This window comes from Rhincodon typus, chromosome 3, assembly GCF_021869965.1.
Source record: "Rhincodon typus isolate 14 chromosome 3, sRhiTyp1.1, whole genome shotgun sequence".
Lineage (NCBI taxonomy): Eukaryota > Metazoa > Chordata > Chondrichthyes > Orectolobiformes > Rhincodontidae > Rhincodon > Rhincodon typus.
The window spans coordinates 46,260,503-46,287,953 of record NC_063334.1 but is presented as its reverse complement, the minus strand read 5'-3'; the positions used below and the strand labels follow the sequence as shown (position 1 = coordinate 46,287,953).

Sequence of the window (27,451 nt, the reverse complement as noted above, 5' to 3'; positions counted from 1 at the left end):
CCTCACAGCGCCAGGGACCCGGGTTCAAATCCAATCTCGGGCGACTGTCTGTGTGGAGTTTGCATATTCTCCCCGTGTCTGCGTGGGTTTCCTCCGGATGCTCTGGTTTCCTCCAACAGTCCAAAGATGTACAGGTTAAGTGGATTGGCCATGATAAGTTGCCCGTAATGTTCAGGGATGTGTGGGTTATAGGGGAATGAGTCTGGGTGGGATCCTCCAAGGGTTGGTGTGGACTTGTTGGGTTGAAGGGCCTGTTTCCACATTGTAGGGATTCTATGAATGAATGGCTGTTTTAGGCAACACTTAAGGATAAACTACATTGTGGGTTTGGAGCCATGTGTAGACCAGGCCTGGTAAGGATAGCAAATTTCCTTCCCTAAAGGACATTAGCGATTGGATGGGTTTTTACAACAGTGATAGTTGTCATGACCATCATTCTTAAGACTTGCTTTATATTCTGGACCTTTTAAATTGAATTTAAATTCCATTTGCTGCCATTGTGGGAATTATATCCATGTCCACCGAATATTCACCTGGACCTCTGGATTACTGATCCAGTTATAATGCCAATAGGCCACTATCTCCCTCTGTGTGCAAGAGTTTATTTTTTACATGAATCATTTTACGTTAATTGATAGAATGATCATTCAGGCATATTTTATGTTTGGAAACTGAAGGACTCTATACTTCATTACAGGTTGACCGCTTTGAGGCTACAAAATTTTATTTTAAATTGAATTTACTGAAATCATTTCAGATCCATTTATGCTTATCATGAGTAATATCTTTCAGGTTTTTGATTGCCATTTCCTAGCCAATGAAGTGAAATATACTCATAATGGTTGTCCAATCCTTGATGAGGATCAAGTCATGCTGAGGCTCTACAGGTAACTGGAACATGGGAATGGGAAAAAAAGATTTGGTTATTCATAAGGAAGACTAAGCTGAGGCTTTTGGATGAACAATAAAAATAGCATTGATTGGAAAGTTTTGACTTTGTATCAATATCACAAGTGAATTTTAAAATATTTTTGAATTCAAATGCTCATATTTTCAAAGAGCCTGAGGAAAGGCCTGACAATGAGCATCACTCAGTGTTTTTTACGATTGGTGTTGGGGAGAAAAGAGGAAAATCAAACACAGAATTGTAGAAATTACACCTTATAAACAATAAAGTTGTTTATCCTTCTCTCTGTTAATTTATTTGTATAACCCACTATTACCTGAACATGAGAGAGGATGGGCAAGTGAACAGACCTTGTGGATGTGACAGTGTAGCTCTGAAAATGTGGGTGAGGAAGACAATTCCTCCTTTGACTCCCTCTGAGTTTCTGTGTGAATATAAGGCTACCGTCCAGCACATGGAATGAAACCAGTGGACAGCCTGGTATTGACCTGGGCACCAGAAATGACAATGTCAAACTCAGCCTTGTAAAATCTGTAAAAGCTTCTGAGGTCTAGTGCCAAAATTGGGAGAGATGTGCCACAGACTAGTCAAGCAACAGCCTGATGTAGTCATACTCACAGAATCATAGCTTACATATAATGTTTTTGTGTCTGGGACAGAGAGTGCTGAAGAAACACAGATCCGGCAGCATCTGTTGAGAGAAAAACAGAGTTACTGTTTCGAGTCCAGTGACCCATCTTCAGAGCTCCCAGTGCAGAAATTGGGATGCTCACCAATAATTGCACAATGTTTAGCCCCATCTGTGATGACTCAGATACTGAAGCAAATACCTGTCTAAATGAAGCAAGACCTGGACAGTAGCCAGTCTTAGGCTGATAAATGACAAGTAACACTCGCAACACACAAATCCAGATAATGAGCATCTCCAACATGAGGGTATTTAACTATTTCCCCTTGACATTCAATGGCATTTTCATCACTGAATCCCTCACGATCGACATCCTGGGAGTTACCCTTGGCCAGAAAATTAACTGGACCAGCCATATAAATATCATGGCGACAAGAGTGGATTAGAGGCTAGGAATTCTGCAGCATGTAACTCACCTCCTGACTCTCCAGAGGCTGTCCACCATCTACAAAGCACAAATCAGGAATATGATGGTGTACTTTCCACTTGCCTGGATGGGTGCCACTCCAAAAACACTCAAGAAACTTGACACCATTCAAGACAAAACAGCCCACTTGATTAGCACCACATCCACAAGCATCCCTTTACCACCTATGCCCTGTAGCAGCAGTGTGTACCATCTATAAGATGCATCGCAGAAGTTGCCAAAGATCCTGCAAAAGCATCTTCCAAACCCATGACTCTTTCAACTGGAAAGACAAGGGCACCAGGTAAACCTGAAAGTTCTCTAAGTGATACACCAACCAAGACTTAATTCTATTGTTGCCATTCCTTCATTCTCCCTGGGTCAAAATCGTGAAATTCCCTTTCTAACTGTGCTGTGGGTATCCAACATTTGAGTGATTTCAGCGGTTCAAGAATACAGCACCCCACCATCTTCGCCAGGTCCATTCGGACGAGCAATAAATGCTGGCCTCACAAATGATGCCCACATTCCCTTGAATGAATAAATAAATGAATGATAAGGTTAAGTATGCCTAGACTGGGTGTGAGTTTTGCAGGTAATGAAACCAAATCAATCTGAGTTCACACTGAGGGAAGAATTTTGTAAGAACCCTGGGCTATTGTCATTTTTCCTGTCGCCAGTAAAACATCATCGTTAGTTCACATTGTGCTAAATTATCATTTAGCCATTCCAATATATTTCAATAGCATTCTAAATCTGCTCTTTTCAGTTTTCATTCATAACTTCCCACTTTTGTCTTTATGATACAGGTTTACAGAGACAGAAACCTTCACAGAAACATTCATTCTAAAGGTTCATCTGCTTGATTCAGACTGCAACATCATCCAGCTGGGCTCAACATCATTGGAAGTCCCTGAGTTTTATGGTTTCTCTAATGTAATAGACAGGAATGTGCTTACATTTGTCTATGATGTGGCAATGAACCTTGATTGTACTGTACAGGTTACTACACAAGACATGTTACTTCCAGCATATGGGCAACTTGTCATGGGGCAGCCTCCAGAGGGTCCAGCTCGTGGTGACCAACCCCATAGCTTCTTCCAAATTATGAAGAAATCCAGTGAGTCCACACTTTCTCTTGCATTATGATTTGAGCTGATGGAAAATTTAAATGAAAAATTCTTTTTCTTTAAACATTAGAGTTTGCTGAGAATTCTTGTTTAAAACAGGGTGACTTTATTTTAGCATAGAATCACTGAAGGTGATATAATGCAGTAGGAGGCCAGTCATTTTTTGTGACTCTATTAGCTATTCCTTTCGATTATCCAGTGCCAATCTCCTGCCTTTTCTCCACATCCCTGTGCACAATTACCATGAAAAAAACATTCAATACCCTCTTGAATGCTTCATTTGAACCTGTTTCCATCCTAAGTCCTGAGCTTTTGGGAGTGTGATAGCTTATGTAGAATTTGCATTCATGAAAGAGGGCCAACCAGTAAGGTGGGAGGAAGGTCAGGGGTGAGAAAGTCAGACTGGGGGAAGAAGGGGATTAAAAACACTAAAACTGACAGTGAGTAAGAAAATTATCAGTGGATCTGACAAGTTCAATCTGTTAGCATCACGTTCACAGTGGTGCATGAATTTCCTAGAATGTACCATTGAAGCCAAAGTGACACCTTGGTTACTACTGAGGATCTGAAGGGACAGTTGTCAAAAATTTTCATGACTTCTGAAACATCACAGCATAGTTGCTTATTTAATTGTGTGTAAGTCAGCATATCCTGTTCTGAGTAGTTATCCTTATGGCTTTACAGGAGACGCTCAACATTTTGGAGGTCACTTTGATGGTTTGTACATCAGATTTCAGTTTGGAGTTCTGATCTGTCAGGAAGAGATTTCAGTCTCTTGCTGTTTTAGCTTGGATCTTGGATGGCGAACAAGATGGCAAGCAGCACCAACAGCACCAGGAGTAGAAGGAGAAGCTCCAACGTTGACTGCCGACAGATGGCTGATGGCATATTTGCTGGGATAGATATGATGATGGAGGCTTGCAGACAGAGGTGGCGTTTGCTGGTGCAGGATTAACTGCACAGATTAACTGTCCTTCAGCCACTACAGTTCACCAAGGAATGTTTGTGAACAGCAAGAAAATACACTCTTCCAATGCAAAGCTGGGATGCAACCATAAAAAAAATCCCAGTACAGCTGTGCACAAAGCTTCCAGGCGGCTGCTGTGCTGCTTTTGTCTGAACTAACCCTCCCATCATGATTATGTCACAAATCAGAACTGAACTCCTGCCTGGAAAAAGTAGCTGACAACATTCTTGGGGAGCCCAAATGACATTCTTGTGGAAACATTGTTTCTACCTCCACAGGTGTAAAATGCTTTCATAATCTTTAAGACTTCTGCATGGTCAGCACTCAGCCTTCTGTCTTTCTGCAGAAAAGATCCTTGTGAAGTTTTCTTGTTGGGTAGAAACACTAGGAATAGAGGAAACCATTGAGCTACTCAAACCAGTTTTACTATTCAATAAGATCATGGCAGGCCAATGAACTGTGTCCATTTACTCACCTTTACTCTGTGCCAGGAAGGCATACCAGAAATCTGCACCACAATGGCCACCTTAGCATTTTCTACTTCATCTAGAGGTCAAAGGTAGATTGTGTCCACAGGGACACAATGTACATATCTCAAGGATGCCAGGAGAATGTATCAAACATCACCTTTATCCTGATGGCCACCTTTGTGGGCAGCTGATTAAGTTATGCAGAGACCTTTGGTACATAGGCACCAACTGTCACTACGTACTGAGGTTCTACCGGTCCCTGGCTATGTTGCCACAGAAATGTTCCAAGTGATTCCACCTTCCCCTGTGGAGGAGTTTTCTCAGACAAACCCTTTGACCTCAAGTCCTTCAAGCAATGGTCAGCACATAATATCCTTGAGAATTATTGGGGGAAGGAGAAGCTCAGCTGTTGGGTGGTTCACTGAGCAGACTGTTAAAGTCATATGGCAGTTTAGCTGCTGTTGAGAAGGGCACTAACCGTCAGATCTTTCATGTTACCTGGCCCCGCTCTGTACCACTGCAAGCTGCCTTTGCGAAGGCATCACAGATGCTTTCAGATTCCCAGCATTGAGGTGCATGACTTGCTGTGGTCTGACACCAGTTGGATGTGGAGGGAGTGGAACCCATCTACATTGTAATACATTCCAGTGTTGACATGTTGACAGACATATTGTCAATGCCACCCTGTATTGAGTATTCATGGACTTCAATGCTCACTCTATCTGCTCTTTTCCAGAATACAGAGGTTCAGACATTTAATTTATCTAACAATGGATGACAAACCGGAGATATTGCAATTGCTGCCTGTTCCAGCCTGGAAGGAGCTGAGGGGTAAATGTTCCTGGTCACAGTCATATTGCAAATGTTATATTCACTGTGCTCAGGCAACCAGATTTCTCCTTGAACATCCTGGTCAATACAGCCTCCATCATTCCTATCCTTCACTACCTCTCTCTTACAGAAACTTGTCCAATTCTATGTCACATCTACTTCCTATCATGCAATAGACCATGGGAAATGCATGTTGCTCCATCCTTGTCTGGGTCAAGTGGCTATGAAGAATCTTTGAAGTCAGCACTGTTTTTCAGCATGTGCCACACTGCTATCTTTAACTTAAAGAAGTGAGGAAACCACTCAAAACTTGATCATTTGCAGTAGAAGTCAGTCAGCAATTCATTCTAATGTTATTGATGATCCTTTTAAATAATACCAATAGGGGTCCTTGCTGCTGCTAATGATTGTGCCATGTTTAAGAGATAGCATTAACTGGAAATACTCCAAAATATGTATTAATGTTGTCATCAAAATGTTTCCTGGCAGTCTCTCACTGGAAGCATGACAAAGGTGATCGATGAGGGTAGAGCAGTGGATGTTGTTTACATGGATTTTAGTAAGGCTTTCGACGAGGTCCCTCACGGTAGACTTATCTAGATGATTAAGATGTATGGGATCCATGGTGACTGACCACATTGATTCAGACTTGGCTTGCCCATAGAAGGCAGTGAGTAGTGGCGGAAGGGTGCTTTTCAGGGTGGAGGTCCATGACTAGTGGTGTTCCGCTGGGATACGTACTGGGACCTCTGTTGTTTGGGATATATACAAATTACTTGGATGAAAATGTAGATGGGTAGTTTAGTAAGTTTGCTGACGATACAAAGATTTGTGGAATTGTGGATAGTGTAGAAGGTTGTCAAAGGATAGAGGCAGGATATAGACCAGTTGCAGATATGGCAGAGAAATGGCAGATGGAGTTTAATCTGGGCAAATGTGAGGTGATACACTTTTGGAGATCAAATGTTAAGGAAAAGTATGCAGTTAATAGCAAGATCTTGAGCAGCATTGATGTACAGCGGGATCTTGGGGTTCAAGTTCCTAGCTCCCTGAAAGTGGCCACACAATTAGATAAGGTAGTAAAGAAGGCACATGGCATGCTTAGAGATATTCACCAGTTTTAAAATCTCCCCACCTTCGCCTCATCCCATGTCCAACCCTCCCTCTCATCCCCACCTCCTTGACCTGACACAACCTGCCCATCTTCTCTCTCACCTATCTGCCCCACCCATCCTACTGACCAACCCCACCATTTCCTACCTGCACTCACCTATCATCATCCCACCTACCTTCCCCAACCCCATCCCTCCTCTCCCTATTTATTTCCCATATCGCTACCCGTTCCCCATTTCTGAAGAGGGGTCCCAACCTGAAACGTCAACTTTCCTGCTCCTTTGATGCTGCCTGGCCTGTTGTGTTCCTGCAGCTACACATTGTGTTGTACGTGGCATGCTTGTCTTTATTGGTTGGGGAATTGAGTACAACATTTAGGATGTCATGTTGCAGCTTTATAAGACTTTAGTTAGGCCACACTTAGAGCACTGAGTTCAATTCTGGTTACCACATTACAGGAAGGATGTGAAGGTTTTGGAGAGGATGCAGAAGAGGTTTACCAGGATTCTGCTTGGATTAGAGGGTCTGATCTGTAAAGAGGGGCTAGAAAATCTCAGGTTGTTCTCTCTGGAGCGGCGGAAGCTGAGGAGTATCTTGATAGACGTCTATAAAATTATGAGATGCGTAGATCAGGTTGACGGTCAGCACCTTTTTCCCAGAGTTGAAATGTCTAAAAATAGGGGGCATGCATTTAAGGTGACAGGGGCAAGTTCAAAGGAGATGTGAGGGGCAAATGTTTTACACAGAGTGATATGAGTCTGGAATGAGCTACCAGAGGTGGTGGTGGAGGAGGCAGATATGATTGGGGTGTTTAAGGGACTTTTAGATAAGCACATGAATATGCAAGGAATGGATAGATATGGACCAAGGGCAGGCAGAAGGGATTAGTTTAATTTGGCGTCATATTTGGAACCGAAGGACTCATTCCTGTGCTGCACACTTCTATGTTCTATGCTGTGAGTGCCATCTTGGAAAGAAAACAACATTTGGAGCACTGGACTAAGGAGCCAGAGTTTGCACCCTGAATTTGCCATCTTCTAATACTGTGTTCGGTCAGTGCAGCTATATCTGATGGCTATGCAACAATATTGTCAAATAAAAGATATAGGCTGGAAGAATTTTTCAGAGCTGTTAAGCAGGAAAGTTATGAAATTCATCGTATTTTTATATATATTTATCAGACTATTTGTATTTTGCACTAGAATGGGGACAGAAGTCAAGCCAGGATGATTTGAAGGGGGTTCACACTCTTGAAGTGAACTGTGAAGAGTTTCTGATACTGGGTCTTCACTACCAACATCTCCGTCCTCCTTCTCCCGATGTCGACTTTATCACCATTAGCTTGGAACTTGTCGACAGCAGAAGCAAAAATGTGTATAAGGTACATTTAGTTTTCTGCAAACTCACTAATAATGTTTTTTTCTGAATATAGCATTTCACAGAAAGAAAGATACTTGCAACTTTGTTCTGAGTTATTATTTTGTTAATTATTTTACACGTATTGCCTGCTTCAAGGACATCTGGGATGTCCGGGAGTAGAATGCCTCAACTCAGGAGCAGATGCAGTGGAGGCGAAGGAATTGGGAATAGGATATGGCATTTTTGCAGGAAGGTGGGTGAGAGGAAGTGTATTCTAGGTAGTTGTGGGAGTCGGTAGGCTTGAAATGGCTATCGGTTTCCAGGTGGTTGCCAGAGATGGAAACAGAGAGGTCCAGGAAGGAGAGAGAGGTATCGGAGATGGTCCAGGTGAACTTGAGGTTGGGGTGCAAGGTGTTAGTGAAGTGGGTGAACTGTTCAAGCTCCTCGTGGGAGCACGAGGCAGCGCTGATACAGTCATCAATGTAACGGAGGAAAAGGTGGGCGATACGGCCAACGTAGCTTCGGAAGAGGGATTGTTCCATGAATCCTACAAAGAGGCAGGCATAGCTTGGGCCCATGCAGGTACCCATAGCCACCCCCTTTGTCTGTAGGGAGTGGGAGGAATTGAAGGAGAAGTTTGCAGGAACAGCACCTTATATTTCGCTTGGGAACCCTGCAGCCCAATGGTATCAATGTGGACTTCACAAGCTTCAAAATCTCCCCACCCCCGACTGCATCCCAAAACCAGCCCAGCTCATCCCCACCTCCCTAACCTGTCCGTCCTTTCTCCCATCTCTCCACTCCTCCCACCTCAACCCCCACCCCCACTTCCTACCTACCAGCCTCATCCCCGCCTCCTTGACTTGTCCGTCTCCTCTCCACCTATCTGCTCCTTTATCCATCTTCCATCCGCCTCCCCCTCTCTCTCTACTTATTTCAGAATCCCCTTCCCCTCCCCCATTTCTGAAGAAGGGTCCAGACCTGAAACGTCAGCTTTCCTGCCCCTCTGATGCTGCTTGGCCTGCTGTGTTCATCCAGCTCTACACCTTGTTATCTCAGACTCCAGCATTGGCAGTTCCTACTGTCTCTAAATAGTGTGAAGTGCCATTTCTTCTTGTAAAGGTATCAACTAAGACCTTTTTGTGTATAAGTGCACAGGTATCCATATAAAGTATAAAAAAGTGTTGTAAATATTGAAAAAGTCAGCTCTTTTCCTTAGCTTAACCCAGATTCATGCGATGTGGGCATCACTGGCTGGGCCAACATTTATAACCCATCTCTAATAGTTCTTTGAACTGAAAGGCTTGCTAGGACCATTTCAAGGGGCAATTAAGAGTCAACCACATTACTGTAGATCTGGTGTCGCATGTAAGCCAGACTGGATAAAGACAGCAGATTTCCTTAGGACATGAATGAACCAGATTTTTGTTTGCAACAATGCATGATTGCTTTTAGAGATAGTAAGAACTGCCGATGCTGGAATCAGAGATAACACAGTGTGGAGCTGGAGGAACACAGCAGGCCAGGCAGCATCAGAGGAGCAGGAAAGTTGACATTTCGGGTCGGGAACCTTCATCAGAAGCCCCCATTTCTGAAGAAGGTTCCCGACCCGAAATGTCAACTTTCCTGCTCTTCTGATGCTGCCTGGTCTGCTGTGTTCCTCCAGCTCCACACCATGATTGCTGTTAGGTTAGCTTAGCATTTTTGATTTTTAGAGTTCAAAAGTTCACCATATGCTGTGATGGGATTTCAATCCATTTCCCCAGAAAATTAAAACAAAGAACTGTGGGTGCTGAAGATCTGAAACCAAAGCAGAAATTGCTGGAGAAAATCAGTAGGTCTGGAAGCATCTGTGGAGAGAAAGCAGAGTTAATGTTTCGAGTCCAGTGACCCTTCTTCAAAAGTCCCAAAGAATTGGACTTGATCACTGGATTACAGTCCAACACATTTGGGCACCGCCATCGCCCATTAATCTTCTCACCAAATCTGCCAATTGTGAGTGAAAATTTGAAATGAAGTATGTATAGTCCAAAAAATTATCCTTTATACAAAGACATGGTATATAAAGAGAAACTTGAATGAAGTACAGGTGCAGATTCACCATAGAGGGTCTGACATGGTTTATGAGTCATAGCATCAAGATAATCAATAAATATACCTAGTGAGAAGGCTTACAGGAAAATGTTAGATGATAAGGTTGCCTTAGTGTTCCTGAATGAAATTGGACAGAATACCAGAAAATGATTTACCATTGAAGTGACAATTGCATTATAGTTCTTGTGACAGCAGATATGAATGGATTGCATAAATGTTGGATTAGACAAGCATATTACAAAGCTTTTATGGTGAATTTTTAACAGTCACAGTGTTGAGCAATGAGCCAGATTTAGCTAATGGTTTAACAGCGCTCATATTCTTATTAAATCTGATGCGAATTTGCTTAAATTTAATGTAGTTCTGGAAGGTAATGATGTAAAACGGTACTTGTTACTTAAGCAGGTGAGAGGATAACCAGCAAAGTTGAAAACAGCTTAATATCGGTTATTAGGAAATTGCTAGAATCTGTGATTAATATTTGGGTGTTGAAAACCTTGGTGTAAACCTTCTTGCTTCTGGATGGTTGGAGATCAGATGTACACTGGAAGGTTTTCACCTACCATATGGTTATTGTCTCCACTACGTTGAAACTTCTGATGTCTGGAAGTCCATGAAAACGTCCCCAACTCTGTTACAGTCAGAGATGTCAAAGGATTCCGACTCACTTACCTCAACAGTTAGCCACTGGGGAGGTAGTGGCGTAGTGGTAATATCACTGGATTAATAATCCAGAGAATCTGACTGTTGCTCTGGAGATATGGTTTCAAATCCCACCATAGCAAATGGTGAAAGCTGAATTCTATTAATAAATCTGTAATTTGAAAGAAAAACTGTTCTTAAGTTAAGCAAGAAAGTATCGAACCATCTGTTTCACTATTATCCTATTGAGATGGATAATCTGCCAACCTTATCCAGTCTGGCCTACATATGACTCCAGATACACAACAATGTGGGTGACTCTTAACTGTCTTCTGCGATGGTTGAGCAAGCTATGCAGGTCAAGGGCAATTAAGGATGAGCAACAAATGCTGTCCCAGTGATGCTTACATCCCATGAAAGAATAAAGAAATTTCCATTGTAAATGGAAGCATGAAATACAAACATATCAGTAGATTCAGAGAATGTGAAGAAAGTAAGCCAAATAGATTTAAGTGTAGGTAAACGTGAGATCATCTGTAATAGAGCAGAATAGTTTCTAAATGGGCAATAGCTAAAAGCTAGAGATTATGAGGGGTAGGAAGTGGGAGTGAGTGAGGTGAGGGGGCCAGATAGATGAGGTACAGAAAATAATCCAAAAAGTTAATCAAACACTCGCCTTCATAGCTGGAGGATGTGACTACAAATGGCTAGCAGTCATGCTTTGACAATGAAAGCCCTGGTTAATGCCATAGTTGGAGTATTGTGAGCAGTTCCAAAAACCAGTCCAGGGAAAGGGTAAATTATTTTTGGAAGGGACGCAGCATAGAATTATACAAGTTAGAAGGAAAGATTAAATAATTTGAGCTGCTCATCACCACAGAAAGGCTGCCAACATCATCAAAAACCCCTTCCATACTGGTAATGCTCTCTTACAAGCTCTTACGTCAGGCAGAAGATACAGAAGCTTGAACACATGCACCAACAGGTTCAAGAACAGCTTCTTCCCTGCCATTACTAGACTGCTAAACGGACATCTCTAACTTCAAGTAATGTTGATCTTGCTTTGTGCAGCTCCTGTGCAGTTGTGACCTGGACACCTCTGCCTGTACTGCTTGTAAAATGAAGCTTTTCACTTTACTTAGGTACATGTGACAACAATAAATCAAATCAAAAAATCAAAAGTTTTCTTTGGAATTTAGAAGGTAAAGGGGTACCTTGATTAAAGTTTTCAAGATATTTAGGGGTACGTGACTAAAACTATTCCCATTAGTTTAGCCTTCATAGACTAGGGCAGAATGTACAATTTAACATGAATGGAATGAAGAATACTAAACTAAAAACTTATGGCCTTGTGTTCTAATACATGGACTATTTGCAAAAAAGTAGATGAATTATTCGTACAAATGGATGTAAATGGGTATGATATTGTGGTGACTGAAGAGGTGTGGCTGCAGAAGCGTGACCAGGGATGGGAACTGAACATCCAGGGATATTCAGTTTTTAGGAAGGATAGACAAAGGCTGTGGGATAGTATTGATGGTCAAATAGAGTATTAATGCTGTAGGATATAAATTCTAGTGACATGTAATCTGAATGGTTAGAGCTTAGAAATACTAAGGGGCAGAAAATGATAGCGGGGGTTCCATTTGGAACCCCAATCTGTAGATTCATACAGTCATAAAGTCATAGAGCAATATAGCATGGAAACAGGCCCTTTGGCCCAAACTGCTGACCAAAATGCTGACCATGGTGCCCACTCAGCTAGTTCCAGTTGCCCGTATTTGGTCCATATTCCTTTAAACCCTTCCCATCCGTGTACCTATCTAACTTTTTTTTTAAATGTTGTGATGTGGAGGTGCTGGTGTTGGACTAGGGTGGACAAGGTCAAACTTTTTAAATGTTGCCATTGTACCTGCCTCAACCACTTTCTCTGGCAGCCCATTCCACATATACACCACTCTCTGCATGAAGAAATTGCCCCTCAGGTGCTTCTCAAATTTTTCCCCTCTCACTTTAAACCCATGCCTCAATTCCACATCTCTGCGAAAAAGCCTGTTTGCATTCATCCTATCTATGCCCTTCATAATTTTATACACCTCTATAAGGTCACGCCACATTCTCCAAAATTCCAAGGAATAAAGTACTATCGTGGCCGACCTCTCCCTTTAACTCAGGCCTACTAGTCCTGGCAACATCCTCCTAAATCTTCTTTGCACACTTTCCAGTTTAACTATGTCTTTCCTACAACAGGGTGACCAAAACTGTATACAATACTCCAAGTGTGGCCTCACCAATGACTTATACAACTGTAACATAACATTCCAACTCCTATACTCAATGCCTCGACCGATGAAGGCCAGCATGCTGAATGCCTTCTTCGCCACCATGAATACCTGTGATACTACTTCCAATGAACTATGTACTTGTACTCCTAAGTCCCTCTGTTCCATAATACTCTTCAGGAACTTACCATTTACCGTATAAGTCCTACCCTGGTTTGACTTTCCAAAGTGCAACATGCCACACTTATCTGTATTGAATTGCATTTGCCAATCCTCAGCCCACTTTCCCATCTGATCAAGATCCCTCTGTAATTTTTGATAAACTTCCTCGCAATCAATGATACCTCCTAATTTGGTATCATCTGCAATATTACTAATGATGCCTTGTACCTTAACATCCAGATTACTTACGTAAATAACAAATAACAAAAGTCCCAACAGCGACCCCTGTGGCAACCACTAGTCACAGGTCTCCAGTCCGAGATACAAACTTCAACCATCACCCTCTGCTTCCTACAATCGAGCCAATTTTGAATCCAATTAGCTAGCGCTCCCTGGATCCCATGTGACCTAACCTTCATGACTAGCCTGCCATGCGAGACCTTGTCAAAGGCCTTACTAAAGTCCATATAGACAACATCAACTGCCCTACCTTCATCCATCCTCTTGGTTACCTCTTCGAAAAACTTTCAAAGATTTGTTAGACATGACTTCCTGCATAACATCCTAATCAGACCTTGACTGTTCAAATCTGTTGATCCTGTCCCTCAGTACTCTCTCCAATAACTTGCCTACTGCTGATGTAGTGGAAATGTTGGAGAAAGCACTAAACAGAAAATAAGAGATGTAAGCAATAATGGTTTAGGTAGAATTGTGGATGACTTTAATTTGCATGTAGATTAGGCAAATCAAACCAATAACAATACGATAGAGGAGAATACCTGACATATGTACAGAGTGGAGCTGGAGGAACGCAGCAGGCCAGGCAGCATCAGAGGAGCAGGAAAGCTGACGTTTCGGGTCCGGACCCTTGTTCAGAAGTGGGGGAGGGGAAGGGGGCTCTGAAATAAATAGACAGTGGGGGTGGATAGTGGAGCAGATAGGTGGGAGAGAAGACGGACAGGTCAAGGAGGCGGGGATAAAGCTAGTAAAGGTGAGTGTAGGTAGGAAGTGGGGTTGGGTGTTGGTCAGTGAGGTGGGAGGAGCGGATAGGTGGGAGAGAAGATGGACAAGTCAAGGAGGCAGGGATGAGATGGGGGGCTGGTCTTGGGATGCGGTCGGGGGTGGGGAGATTTTGAAACTAATAAAGTTGACATTGAGACCATTGGCTTGTCGGGTTCCAAGGCGGAATATGAGGTGCTGTTCCTCCAGTTTCCGGGTGGCATCATTGTGACACTGGAGGAGGCCCAGGATGGGCATGTCATCCAGGGAGTGAAGGGGGAGTTGAAGTGCTTAGCGACTGGGAGGTGTTGTCATTTGTCACGAACCGAGCGTAGGCACTCCACAAAGCGGTCTCCGAGCCTCCGCTAGGTCTCCCCAATGTAGAGGATGCCACATCGGGAACAGCGGATACAATAGATCATGTTAGCAGATGTGCAGGTGAACATCTGTTTAATGTGGAAGGTTTTTTTGGGGCCTGGGTTGGAGCCGAGGGGGTAGGTTTAGGGGCAGATGTAGCACCTCCTGCGGTTGCAGGGAAAGGGGCCAGGGGTGGTTGGGCTAGTGGGGAGTGTGGAGTAGATGAGGGAGCAACGGAGAGAGCAGTCCCTCCGGAAGACAGATGGGGATGGGGAGCGAAATATATCCTTCGTAGTGGGGTCAGATTGTAGGTGGCGGAAGTAACGAAGAATGATGTGTTGAATCTGGAGGTTAATGGGGTGATACGTGAGGGCAAGGGGAATTCTGTCTTCGTTTTTATTACAGGGAGGAGGTGTGAGGGCTGAGGTGCGGGAAACGTAAGAGATGCAGTCAAGGGTGTTTTCGACCGCTTGGGGGGGAGGGGGTGGAAATTGCGGTCCTTGAAAAACGAGGACATCTGGGATGTCCAGAAGTGGAACACCTCATCTTGGGAGCAAATGCGGCGGAGGCGGAGGAATTGGGAATAGGGGATCGCATTCTTGCAGGAAGGTGAGTGAGAGGAGGCGTAGTCTCGGTAGCTGTGGGAGTCGGTGGGCTTGAAATAGATATCAGCTTCAAGGTGGTTGCCAGAGATGGAGACAGAGAGGTCCAGGAAGGAGAGAGAGGTATCAGAGATGGTCCAGGTGAACTTGAGGTTGGGGTGGAAGGTGTTAGTAAAATTGATGAACTGTTCGAGCTCCTCGTGGGAGCACGCGGTGGCACCGATACAGTCATCAATGTAACAGAGGAAGAGGTGGGGGATAGTGCCAATGTAGCTGCGGAAGAGGTACAGAGTGGTTTTCTGAATCAATATGTTGAGGAACCAACTAGAGAACAGGCTGCTCTATCCTGGGCACTGTATAATCATAGATCATAGAATCCCAACAGTGTGGAAACAGGCCCTTCGGCCCAACAATTCTACACTGATCCTTGGAGCATCCCACCCAGACGCATCCCTGTATAACCCACCTAATTTTCACATCCCTGAACACTATGGGCAATTTAGCATGGCCAATCCACCTAGCCTGTACGTCTTTGGATTGTGGGAGGAAACCCACACAGACACAGCTCAAATGTGCAAACTCCACACAGACAGATGCCCAAGGGCGGGATCGAACCCAGGTCCCTAGCACTGTAAGGCAGCAGTGCTAACCACTGAGCTATTGTGCCACCTGTGGAAAGGAATAATTGGCAATCTAGTTGTGTGAGGCCCCATGGGGAAGATTTACTATAATATGATACAATTTTTCATCTAAGATAGAGGGTGATGTAGTTGATTCTGTGAAGAGGGTTATGAATCTAAATAATGCAAACTACAATGGTATGAGGTGCTAGTTGGCTATAATATATTGGGGAACATTACAGACAGGCAAAGACAAACATTTAAAGAAAGAATGAACTGCAACATTATTCATTCCTCTTTGGCATAAAAATAAAAAAAGGAAAAATAGCCCAACCATGGCTAACAAGTGGAATTATACGTGGTATTAGATCCAAGAAAGGGTATACAAATTGGCCAAAAAAAGCAGTAAGTAAAGAGTGGGAAGAAATGGTTCTTTTTCCGAGCAGCAGACAGTGGTTTGTGGGGTACTTCAGGGATCAGTGCTTGGATCCCAGTCATTCATAATACATGTTAATGGCTTAGATGAGAGAATTATTTCAAGTTTGCAGATGACACAAAGATGGGTGAGAGGGTGAACTGTGCGGAGGATGGAGCGATGCTTTAATGTGATTTGAACAAGTTGAGTGAGTGGACAAGTGCATGGCTAATATAATGTAATGTGAATAAATGATAGGTTACCTACTTTGGTAGCAAAAATGAAAAGGTAGTTTTATTATTTGAGTGGTGCTAGATTGAGAAAGGGAGAGGTGTAACAAGGTGTTACTTTTACACCAATCACTAAAAGGCATGCAAGTGCAGCAGGTAGTGAAGAAAGCAAAGGGAATGCTTGTCTTTATACGATGACGATTCAAGTTAAGGATCAGGACTGTCTTGCTGCAATTGTACAAGGCTTTCATGAAAGGAGTCGAGGTATGTAGTTGTGGTTTCCTTATCTGAGGAAGGATGTTCTGGCTATGGAGAGAGCATGTTTATGAGACTGATTTTTTGCATGGTAGGAGTGACACATAGAGAGAGAATCAATCATTTAGGATGCCCATTCCTGCCTCCAATCCAGACACAAAACCAAAGGAGAAAAAGAGACAGCAGGTCATGAACAAAGAGTCTCAGTCACTTGGTCTGGCAGCCTGCAGGTACTGCCATTGTGTGTAACTTGAAGGCCAGTACAGAATTGAGATCGACATGCAGTGTGTTATCTGGCTGATTGGTTGTATTTAGAACAAGTTTGGGTGGCACGATAGCTCAGTGGTTAGCATGGCTGCCTCACAGTGCCAGGGACCTGGTGCGATTCACACCCTCGGGTGACTGTCTGTGTGGAGTTTGCACATTCTTCCCATGTCTGCGTGGGTTTCCTCCGGGTGCACCAATTTCGTCCCTCAGTCCAAAGATGTGCAGGCTAGGTGGATTGGCCATGCTAAATGGCCCATAGTGTTCAGGGATGTGCAGGTTGGGTGGATTAGTCAAAAGAAATGCAGGGTTACAGGGATGGGATGGGGGCAGGTCTGGGTAGATGCTCTTCGTAGGGGTGATGTGGCCTCAAATGGCCTACTTCCCCGCTGTAGGGATTCTAAGATTCTGTCACTGTCGAAATAAATGGAGGATTTTGGCTCCAAATGATCAGATCCCTCACTGCAGTCTTCGCTCCACTTCCTTGTAATCCTGAAGACCCAGTGAGACTGACACAGCTGCCAGCCAGCCTACTGTAGTCTTTGTGTGGGCATCTGACTTGCTCCTCCAATCTCCCTCCAAGGAGAAAATACACCCTGCAGCAACTCCAGGACATCAAACACGTGAATAAATCATTGAATATACTCAAGGTTGAGGTTGACAAATTTTTAATCGGTGAGGGCAGCGAGGGTTTGGGAAAAGGTAGGAAAGTAGAGATGAGGGTTACCAGATCAGCCATGATCTCATTGTCTAGCATCTTTACCTGTTGTGGCTGACAAATGACTCCAGACACATAGCACTGGGGCTGACTCTGTCAGGGCAATTAGAGGTGGGCAATAAATGCTAGCCTAACCAGTGATACCACATCCCGTGTAATAATAAAGATGAAACTTCAGGTCATTCTTGTGATATATCCTCAACTTTACTCTTATTATGTTATACATCATGTTTTTAAATTGAAAAGTCCACCAGACCTTAGATACATCGTCTTTGAATTAAAATAAATGCATGAATCTGAAGCAAGGATTTAAAATCATAGAATCCCTACCATGTGGAAGCAGGCCATTCGACCCATTCACCTTCTGAACAGCATTCCACCCAGACCTACCCCCTACTTTGTCCCTGTAAACCTGCATTCCCCATAACTAATCCACCCACTTGACTTATCCCTGAACGGTAAGGGCAATTTAGCATGTCCAATCCACTTAACCTGCACATCTTTGCGCTGTGGGAGGAAACTGGAGCACCCAGAAGAAACCCACGCAGACCTGGGGGCAATGTGCAAACTCCACATACTGTCTCCCAGGGGATGGTATGAAACTGGGGCCCCTGGCAACGTGAGGCACACTGCTAACCACTGAGCCACCCTGTGGTGCAAGAAATTGTGTAAGAGAACATTGATTTGCCCTTACATTTTCATTAACTCATGAAATGTAGCATTTATTCTGAATGATGCTGTTACAAATTTCTTGATTTTTCTTTCAGAAGGAGAATGCCTGGATTCCAGTCAGAATCAGGAATGCTTTTTCCAACTTTCCTCCAAAGGCGAGTTTTATTGCTATGTACATCCTGGAAGTGGATCAGTTTATTCTGACTCCCATAACCACTCACACCCTGGATGGTGAAGACAGTGAGAGCCCCAAAACTCAACTTGTCTTCAACATCACCAAGCCACCTCTACAGGGTTTTATTACCCACTTATCTGACCACACCAAACCAATCACATCTTTCACCTGGACTGAACTAAATGAGATGCTCATTGCATTCCAACCTCCAAACAGCAGCCACACTGAAAGGAGGAACTATGAGGTATGTAAGGCAATAGGATTTTTTGGCTAATAGTTAAAGCAAAGATTAAGGAAGAGCACACATTTTCAATAACAGCCCCTGTGAATCTTAATTTCTTTAAAATTAACTACATTTATTATCAGATCTGTTTAAAAAGAAAAGTGGTTTTCCTGAGGCCTAGTCCCAGACCCAAGTTATATTCTGTGTTCCATAAACACCTAAGTCCGTTATGTACTTTGTTGTACATTGTCAATTAGAACAAAATAAATTTCTTATAATGTAATTCTATTATTGTATATACATTGTCTTCTTATATGTAATTCTGCTGTGATTTTGACTTTTAACCTGGAATCAGGAGTTAGGACTTTTCCAGAGTCTCTGTTCCTGCCTCTGCCTTAGAAGTGCTGCCTGCCATATTAGTATCCCAGTATTACATCAGAGATGGGATGGTAAGACTGGCTGGTTAGAATGCCCAACTTCATTTAGTGGGAGAGTGATATGAAATGTCGTTAGACCCTTACCTCTTACTCCCCAACAATCCTTCGAACCTTCCCATGTCTGTGTTCCCTGTAAATCCATTCAACCTGATTACACTGGATATGCAACCTATAACCCATATTATAACACTGACAAATCTTTGCAATGTTTATATAATGAAAAAAGAAATTCCTTTGAGAAGTATTGAACCTTTTATACTCTCATAAAACTGTCAATCAAACAGAGGCAATGAAAGTCCATTAAAAAAGCCTTTAATCCACTTAACACTGCTTCATCTTTAATTATGCGGAGAGTGTTACATTTGGCTGTCTTTCCATTCCTCATCCATAAAATCCATAGAATCCCTACAGTGTGGAAACAAGCCCTTCAGCCCAACAAGTCCACACCGACCCTCAGAGAATCCCACCCAGACCCGTTCACCAAACCCACCTAATCTACACACCCCTGAACACTATGGGCAATTTAGCATGGCCAATCCACCTAGCCTGCACATCTTTGGCCTGTGGGAGCAAACCGGAGCACGCAAAGGAAACTCAGCAGACACGGGGAAAACGTGCAAATTCCACACAGATGATTGCCCAAGGGGGAATCGAACCCAAGCCCCTGGCTTGGCAGTAGTGCTAACCATCGTGCCACCCCGATTGGAATGCTTTTATTCTGTACTTGAGCTTTATAGTCTTCCCTTGTTCAGTTACCTGCTTTCTTGCCAATCAATGTTTCCAATCTACCTGGATCAGATCCCTTTCCAACTCACTGAATATCATCCATTTGAGTATTAGCACCATTTATTGACTCCATTCCTCCTCCATTGCTACTCTGATCCTAATAAAGTTGTTATCACAGTTTCTGAAAGATTTTCCATTGCAAATTGCTCAACCTGCCCTACATAATTCCTGAGTACTAGATTCGATATTGTTTCCTCCACTTTCGGACAATGAAAAGATTTATTATGTAATGTTACACTCCTTGAATAAATCTGTTACAAGTCAAGACCAGGTCTGGTTTGTTCCTTCACCAACTGACTCTAACAGAAATTATATATAAATTTATCCTATGTGTGATCTGAATGAGTGCTTTTTTGCAGTTTAAAGCCTCTGTAAGGCCCTCCATGGATAGGTATCTATTTGTAGTGCAACTACCTAACCAAGAAGATCCCAGGGGACTTAAATTGGTGGCAGGAGAGACATTATGCCAGTCTCTGTGCCATTTTCCTGTTTTTACACCAAAAATGCAGCATTTTGTGGCTGCAAAGGGAAGATAAACTGCCTTTCACTTTGTGATTGCGTGCATATGAATTTGTGATAGTCCAAGAAGCATTATGTTTAGCCCTTGCAAATAAATTCTCCATGTGTAAGATTAAATTTTACAAGTGATCTGCTAACATAGAACTCTAACTGCTGGAACTAGGTATAAGAAATCTATGCACCTTCCATTTTAATGTTATAAGCGTAGACCATGATTTTAAACAGAGTGAGCACAGAGTATCAAGTTGAAACTGTTCTGCATCATTGACATGCTTAAGTTTAATTTATAGATGAGATGGTCTTTTGCTTTTTCTATCTGCAGTCTCTTGGGCTTTAGGTGTGGTGCATAGTTCTGAGGTGCATAGCCATTTTGAAATTCTTCTGACTCAAAATGAGCGAGTAAGACTGTTGTCTTGGCCTCCGACATGCCCCCTGATAAATAATGGCTTGGACATTGACTCTATTCCTTTCTGTCACAGGTAGAATTTGAAGTTCACGATGCGTACTTCAGGAAAAGTGCACCAATCATGGTGCATATCTCGATCAGGACAGCTGATACTAATGCTCCCAGAGTTTCTTGGAATATGGGTGAGTGTCTATCCGGGTTTGATCTTTGCTGAATTTTGACCACACAAGGTGGCCAGATCAGTTGCAATTTCTTTTGCTGATTTCTGTTCAATTTGCACAGCAAGCAGTTTAAAAGTGTTTCACACCACAGTTTATGTTTTTGTTTGTGTATGATTGGTTTAAGTGGCTACTAGAGTTAATAACACTTGACTCTAACTCATAAATAACTTTCCAGACTTAACTCTACATTGAACTCTCACTTAAATCCTAGATAGACTTTTTTTTTGCAAATTAAAATAGGAGAACCTGTTTACCAGTGACTATGACTGTCAAGCTGCTCCTGCAATCTAGGTCAATAAAACATGTCACACAGTTACTCCTAGTAGCTTATTTGTCATGACAATATTTTCATCAGTCTTTAATTACCTCAGCTTCCTGGAGTTGATGATACTTTAAGCTCTATTATTTCACATTTGACCAAGAATGAAAGAATGTTAAAATGATTCAGGTACACAATTGTGCAAATTTCGCATTTTTTCCCTGGTGAAAATAAGGTCCATGGAACAGCATATTGGATCTGTCCATCAGCACTGTTCACAGTGACGTAACAGAAGTGATGTTCATGCATAATTGGAGCAAATTTTATTTCTTAAAGTGAAGACATTTTCCACAATTTCCCTCCCTTTTTTTTCTCTTAGCTTTGACTTGCCAAGAAAAATCCAGACAAATTGCTTTAAATATTTTAGTAACCCATACCATTATGATCCCTGTACAGATTGATAGCTTCTAAAGAGATCCAAACTTGCAGTGGATGGCTGAAAGGATAATGTAACAAAATTTCACATTTTAAGACTTACTGTAACACACAAGCTAAAAGTGACACTGACTAAACACTTGAATATAGGCAAAATACTGCAGATGGTAAACACTACTTTAAAAAGCAAATTATATTCTACAATAGTGAACAGATTTTCCAATTTAACATTTACAAGAACAGAAAATCTCCATCCACAGTTGTACTTTATCCTGTTCTTTAGATAGACGCACTATTCTACCAGAGCCAAAGTGATTCTCAGCCCCTGAGAATCTTTCCTTATCCTTCTTATCTACATAACTTCTATTCTCCAAACTAACTTTAATGTTGAAGGCAATTTAGAGCTGATTCTTTCCAGATAATCTTAGACTAATCCTCCAGTCTGTTGTAAACTCTTATTAACTTGATCCCTTCAATCTGACAATGAGCTCCCACCACCATTCTCACAGGGTAAACCAGAGACACTTTCCTGTCTTTGTTGCTGTGCTCTCTTTCTCTTGGTCTTTTGCAGACAATCCATAGAATCCCTACAGTATGGAAACAGACCCTTCAACCCAACAAGTCCACACCAACCCACAGAACATCCCACCTAGACGCCTCCCCACAGTAACCCACCTAATCTATGCATCCCTGAAGGCAAATTTACAGGCGAATTTAGCATGGCCAATCCACCTAGCCTGCACACCTTTGTAACCGTGGGAGGAAACTGGAGCACCCGGGGGAAACCCAGGCAGACATGGGGAGAATGTGCAAACTCCACACAGACAGTCGCGCAAGGGTGGAATCGAACCCGGGTCCCTGGCACTGTGAGGTAACAGTGCTAACTACAGAGCCACCGTGCCTCCATCTGTGAGGTTCAGTGATACACTCGTCCTTCAGTGGCTTCACATGGGACTCTCCCTTTCTCTCAAAGTCCACCTCCATGAAAACATAAATCACACGGGCTTGTGTTCAGGTAGAATTAATAATTAAGTTTCCTTTCAACTCCCAACTTTACAGCATCTTGAAAACAAACAGGCAATTTAATTTATAACTGTTTATAAAACCTGACATTCTGAACCTCATCTCGGGACTTGGGACTTCTGAGATGAGCAGTCATTCCATTGTCAGCTCAGATACTACATTCAATGGTTACAGGTGTGAATGTTTTGTACCTCCTTCCTCGTGAAGTAATCTAGACCCTTCCCTTAAGCTTTAACACTAAAGTCACCCAGGCTTGCTGTTGGCAGAATTGCAAACGGGTCAAATGACCACTTTCATTCCTTCATTTTACACCAAATTATAGGCAGTCCCAAAACATAACCAGCTTCCAAATCCTCACGTATGTAACAATATCTATTGAAAATTTTCATTTCTTTAAATTCTATCTTTTTTTTGCCCCACGTCTCCTGCTCCTGCATGAACAGCATCTCACGATGCAGGAAGGGGTCAATAGCCACGTAGAAAAATGACATTGACAATTACATTAATGTATAAATTGTAAGAATTTTGCCATCCAGGGAATCATTTAGCTATTCACTAATAACAATGATAAAGTGAAGCTAAAGTTCTTTTTTTGTGTTGCTTTTCACCATTCAGGACTTGTCCTTTTGGAAGGCCAGTCTCGAGCTATCACCTGGGAGCAGTTTCAGGTAGTGGATAATGATGCCATCAGCGCAGTCCGTTTGATTACGGTGGATGGTTTACTGCATGGGCGACTCACTGTAAGAGGTTAATGTCCATTTAACATTTCACTGCATGTGAACATTGGTGCATGTGATCAATTCTCTGGAGCTACAAAATATGATGAAGACAGCACTGGAGATGAACCTCTGAGCAAGAGCAAAGATTTGGGTAAATCCCTCATCTCCTGAAGTTAGACCTTTCAGAGTGGGAAACCTCCACTGTTTTACCCAAATGTTTATTCTACCTGTGTTAACTTTAGCCATGAGTCAGTATACTATTCAGCCATGATGGACCTCAAAGCTGACTCCGATAGGATCAAAGATGAGAAGATTTCGTGCTTTTTTTAATGTCAGCTGTATGTAGTCAATGGACTGTCAAACAATTTACCACAGATGAGACTTGAATCTGGAATCTTCTCCGTTTCCCTTACTCTGGTCCACACTATTTAATGCAGCAGGATGCTCCAGAAATTGTCCCATCCCCAATAATGAGGAGTCCAACACATCAGTGCAACAATCATCAGTCAGAAGTGAATAATCCCTCTTAGCCTCCTTCAGAGTCCCCAGGTTCACAGACGCCAGTCGTTAGCCAATTTTGGTTTACCCAACATGGTCATAAGAGATAGTTAAATGCACTTCAAAGGTTATGGGCCTTGACATCCAGCAATTGTACTGCACACTTCTGCTCCAGAACTATCTGCACCCTTAAGCAAGCAGTTCCAGTTCAGCTATAAAATTGGCATCTGCCTGATAATATGAAAATCTTCTCAGGTATGTCCTATACATAAAATGGAAGACAAATCCAACATGACTAATTGCTGGTAGACAAACAGGAAGCTGGAAGAACACAGCAAGCCAGGCACTATTTGGAGAAAAGGAGCAGTCAAGATTTTGGGCACTACTCTTCTTCAGTTCTTGACATTGGCATTGACAGGGGGTCAGTCCAGTTACAACAGTTGGCATGGCTGAGATGGACAGGGAGACCAAGGATTTGATTTGATTTGATTTATTGTAGTAACATGTACCTGAGGACAGTTTAATATTTTAATGAAGATTGTAGCTCAGATTGTGTTTGGAGTTGTTGGTTGGTTTGCAGAGCTGACTGGTTTCCATGCAAACATTTCATCTCCCTTCTAGGTGACATCTTCAGTGCTATCTAGCCTCCACTGAAGCACTGTTGTTCTGTCCTGCTCTGAATTTATATCACAGAATCCCTACATAGTGGAAACAGGCCCTTTGACCCAACAAGTCCACACCGACCCTTGGAACATCCCACCCAGACCCATCCCCCTATAACCCACCTAAGCTACACATCCCTGAACACTACAGACAATTTAGTATGGCCAATCCACCTAGCCTGCACATTTTTGGACTGTGGGAGAAAACCGGGGCACCCAGAGGAAACCCATGCAGACACGGGGAGAATGTGCAAACTCCAAACATACAGTCACTTGAGGCTGGAATTGAACCCGGGTCCCTGGCACTGTGAGGCAGCAGTGCTAACCACTGAGCCACCGTGCCACCCCTAAATGGTCTGGTCTGTCATGGTGGGTAGTCTTGTTTCTGGTTTTGTACCATAGCGGTATGTATAATGGGGTCTATTTCAATATGTTTGTTTATCACACCAGTGGTTGAAAACCAGGCCTCCAGGAATTCTCATGCTTGTCTTTGCTTTGCTTGTCCTTGTAATGTCACTTTGTCCCAGTTAAACTGATGTCCTTCTATGTCAGAGTGTATCGATATGAGGGAGAGTTGCTATTGCCATTTTGCTGCGAGTTGGTGTTCATGTATTATGCTGGCAAGTTTCCTGCCCATCTATCCTGTGTAGTGTTTCTCGCAGTTGCTGCATGGTATTTTGCATATCACTTTTGTCCTGCTCATTGTGCATTTGGGGTCTTTCATCTTTGAGGGTAACTGGTGAAGTGTGGCTTTTGGTTGTGTGCTATCATTATTCCAAGAGGTCGTAGGAGTCTTGTAGTCAGTTCCAATGTGTTTCTAATATAGGGTAGGGTAGCCAGTGTGTTGGGGCGTACGGTGTCTTGTAGTCAGTTCCAATGGGTTTCTAATATAGGGTATGGTGGCTAGTGTATTGGGGTGTACAGTTTCTTCTTGGTGTTTTTTATTTGCCAGGCATGGCAGTTGAACCTGTTGGGATACCCATTGCTCGTAAAGACTTTGTATCGGTGTTCCTGTTCGTTTTTGTGCAGCTCTGGTGTGTGCAGTCTGTTATCGGTCATTTAAATAGAGTCTTGACACAGCTCTGTTTGTGGACTCTGGGGTGGTTACTGTTGTAATTCAGGATTTGATCTGTGTGTGTAATCTTTCTGTATACACTGGTAAGGAATTCACCATTGTTTTTTCGTTCCACAATTACGTCTAGAAGCGGGAGTTGATTATTGTTCTCTTCTTCCCTGGTGAACTTGATCCCGGTGAATATGCTGTTAATAAGGTGGTGTATTTCTTCTAAATGCTCAATTAATGGTCACGAAAATATCATCCACGTACCTAACCCATAGTTTAGGCTGGATCCAGGGGAGGGCTGTGCATTCAAGTCTTTGCATAACAGCTTCTGCTATGAAACCTGAGATGGGTGAACTCATGGGTATCCCATTAATTTGTTTATATACCTGGCCGTTGAAGACAAAGTGTGTGGTAAGGCATAGGTCTCATAGTTTTAGCATGTTGTCCTTCCTGATGGTTTCATTGGACATTTGTGTTTTCAGATTGTCTAGTAATGTGGCCAGTGTCTTCTTTGCTAGTATCATGTCGATGGAGGTGAATAGTGCTGTAACATCGAAGGAGACCATCATTTCCTCCTTGTCAGTTTTTATATTTCTGATGTTGTCCAGGAATTCCTGGGCTGTGTTTATGGAGTAGGTTGTTCCATTGGTGAGGCGTTTCAGTCTTTGTTGTAACTCCTTGGCTAGCCTGTGTTGGTGTGCCCAGCAGGGAAAGTATTTGTCTGAGGGGGTTGTCCAGTTTGTGTACCTTGACTGCTTCAGTGTGGGTAGGCCCATGTTGAGTTTAAGCCCAGTTCAGGACCCGGCTGCTTCAGCAGCAGCATCATTGCTGAGATTTGCGCAGTGCAGACTCATGACAGCGATGATGTAATTGGAGGCACTGAAGAATTGTGGTGCAGTTCCAGTGACTGCAGAGCAGCTCCAGGCCATGGCTGGACCAGGTACCTGATGGTAGAGGTGGTGGCATTCCAGCTGTGACAGCGTGCAGGGTCTTGCAGTACCTGAGTGTTTGCAGACTGAGGAACGGACTTCATGGCTTTGTTTTTCTGGCGGGGAGGACTTGTTGCGGAGGCGGGGAGTAATCTAGATATTTCCATTTCTCTTGGTTGATTCATTTATTTCTGCTTCAGTTTTTAATCCTGTCTTTTATGTACTTAGATAAAACTGGAGAATGATGACGTTGTACTCCTACATTCCTGTACTCGAGTACACGTGACAGTAAAATCTAAATCCAAATACAGCTTGTTTGTTTTTTGTTCACTTCTACTGTTGTTGAACAAAACTGAAAGTTTTCAAACATTCTCATAATTAATAACGAGAGGATGTTGAGCTTCACTGGGCATTGGGAGAAGATTAACTCTCTCTGACCTCGGGTTCTAAGATGAGATAACACCGAGGATAGGTAACCTGTGCAGTTTATTTCTAAAAACGCAATAGATTTACAAATATGGGCTTGTATTTGCAATGAAGTGCCAGCTGTACCTGAGAAACTTTCTTTATGGTTCACCTCCCACTACATGCACTCTGAAGGGCAACTCCTGCCTGACAACATTTGACCCAGTGCATGAGATATCCACCAGGAGTTGAAGATGATGAGGGAGGCAAGCTGGAGCGGTCAAATTGACTCTGACTGGAAATGAAAGTGTGTGTTTGGTGGAGAGAAGGTTGATGGGAAGGGAGAGCAGACAACCGTAAGAGTTCAATGTAAAGATCATGGTGTCCCATGTATATAACATATATAGTTCTTGTTTAATCTTAATTTTCCTTCCTGTTTGTATTGACCTGTTGCCAGTGGGACAAAGAATCCCTGCTCCTCAGTCCCTGGGCTGTATGTGTGTTCAAT

General features: G+C 42.9%; 1 protein-coding gene across 5 annotated transcripts in view; it reads left to right on the top strand.

Annotated features, from left to right (window-relative positions):
* frem1a (Fras1 related extracellular matrix 1a) overlaps positions 1-27,451 on the top strand; it is a 284,482-nt gene that overhangs the window by 47,855 nt on the left and 209,176 nt on the right. For all 5 annotated transcript variants that reach the window (XM_048595363.1, XM_048595364.1, XM_048595362.1 and 2 more), the window contains exons 3-8: positions 793-887; positions 2,811-3,121; positions 7,715-7,893; positions 18,279-18,602; positions 20,803-20,911; positions 23,283-23,414. In XM_048595363.1, coding sequence (XP_048451320.1) covers positions 793-887; positions 2,811-3,121; positions 7,715-7,893; positions 18,279-18,602; positions 20,803-20,911; positions 23,283-23,414 — 1,150 coding nt within the window. The remainder of the gene's footprint in view (positions 1-792; positions 888-2,810; positions 3,122-7,714; positions 7,894-18,278; positions 18,603-20,802; positions 20,912-23,282; positions 23,415-27,451) is intronic.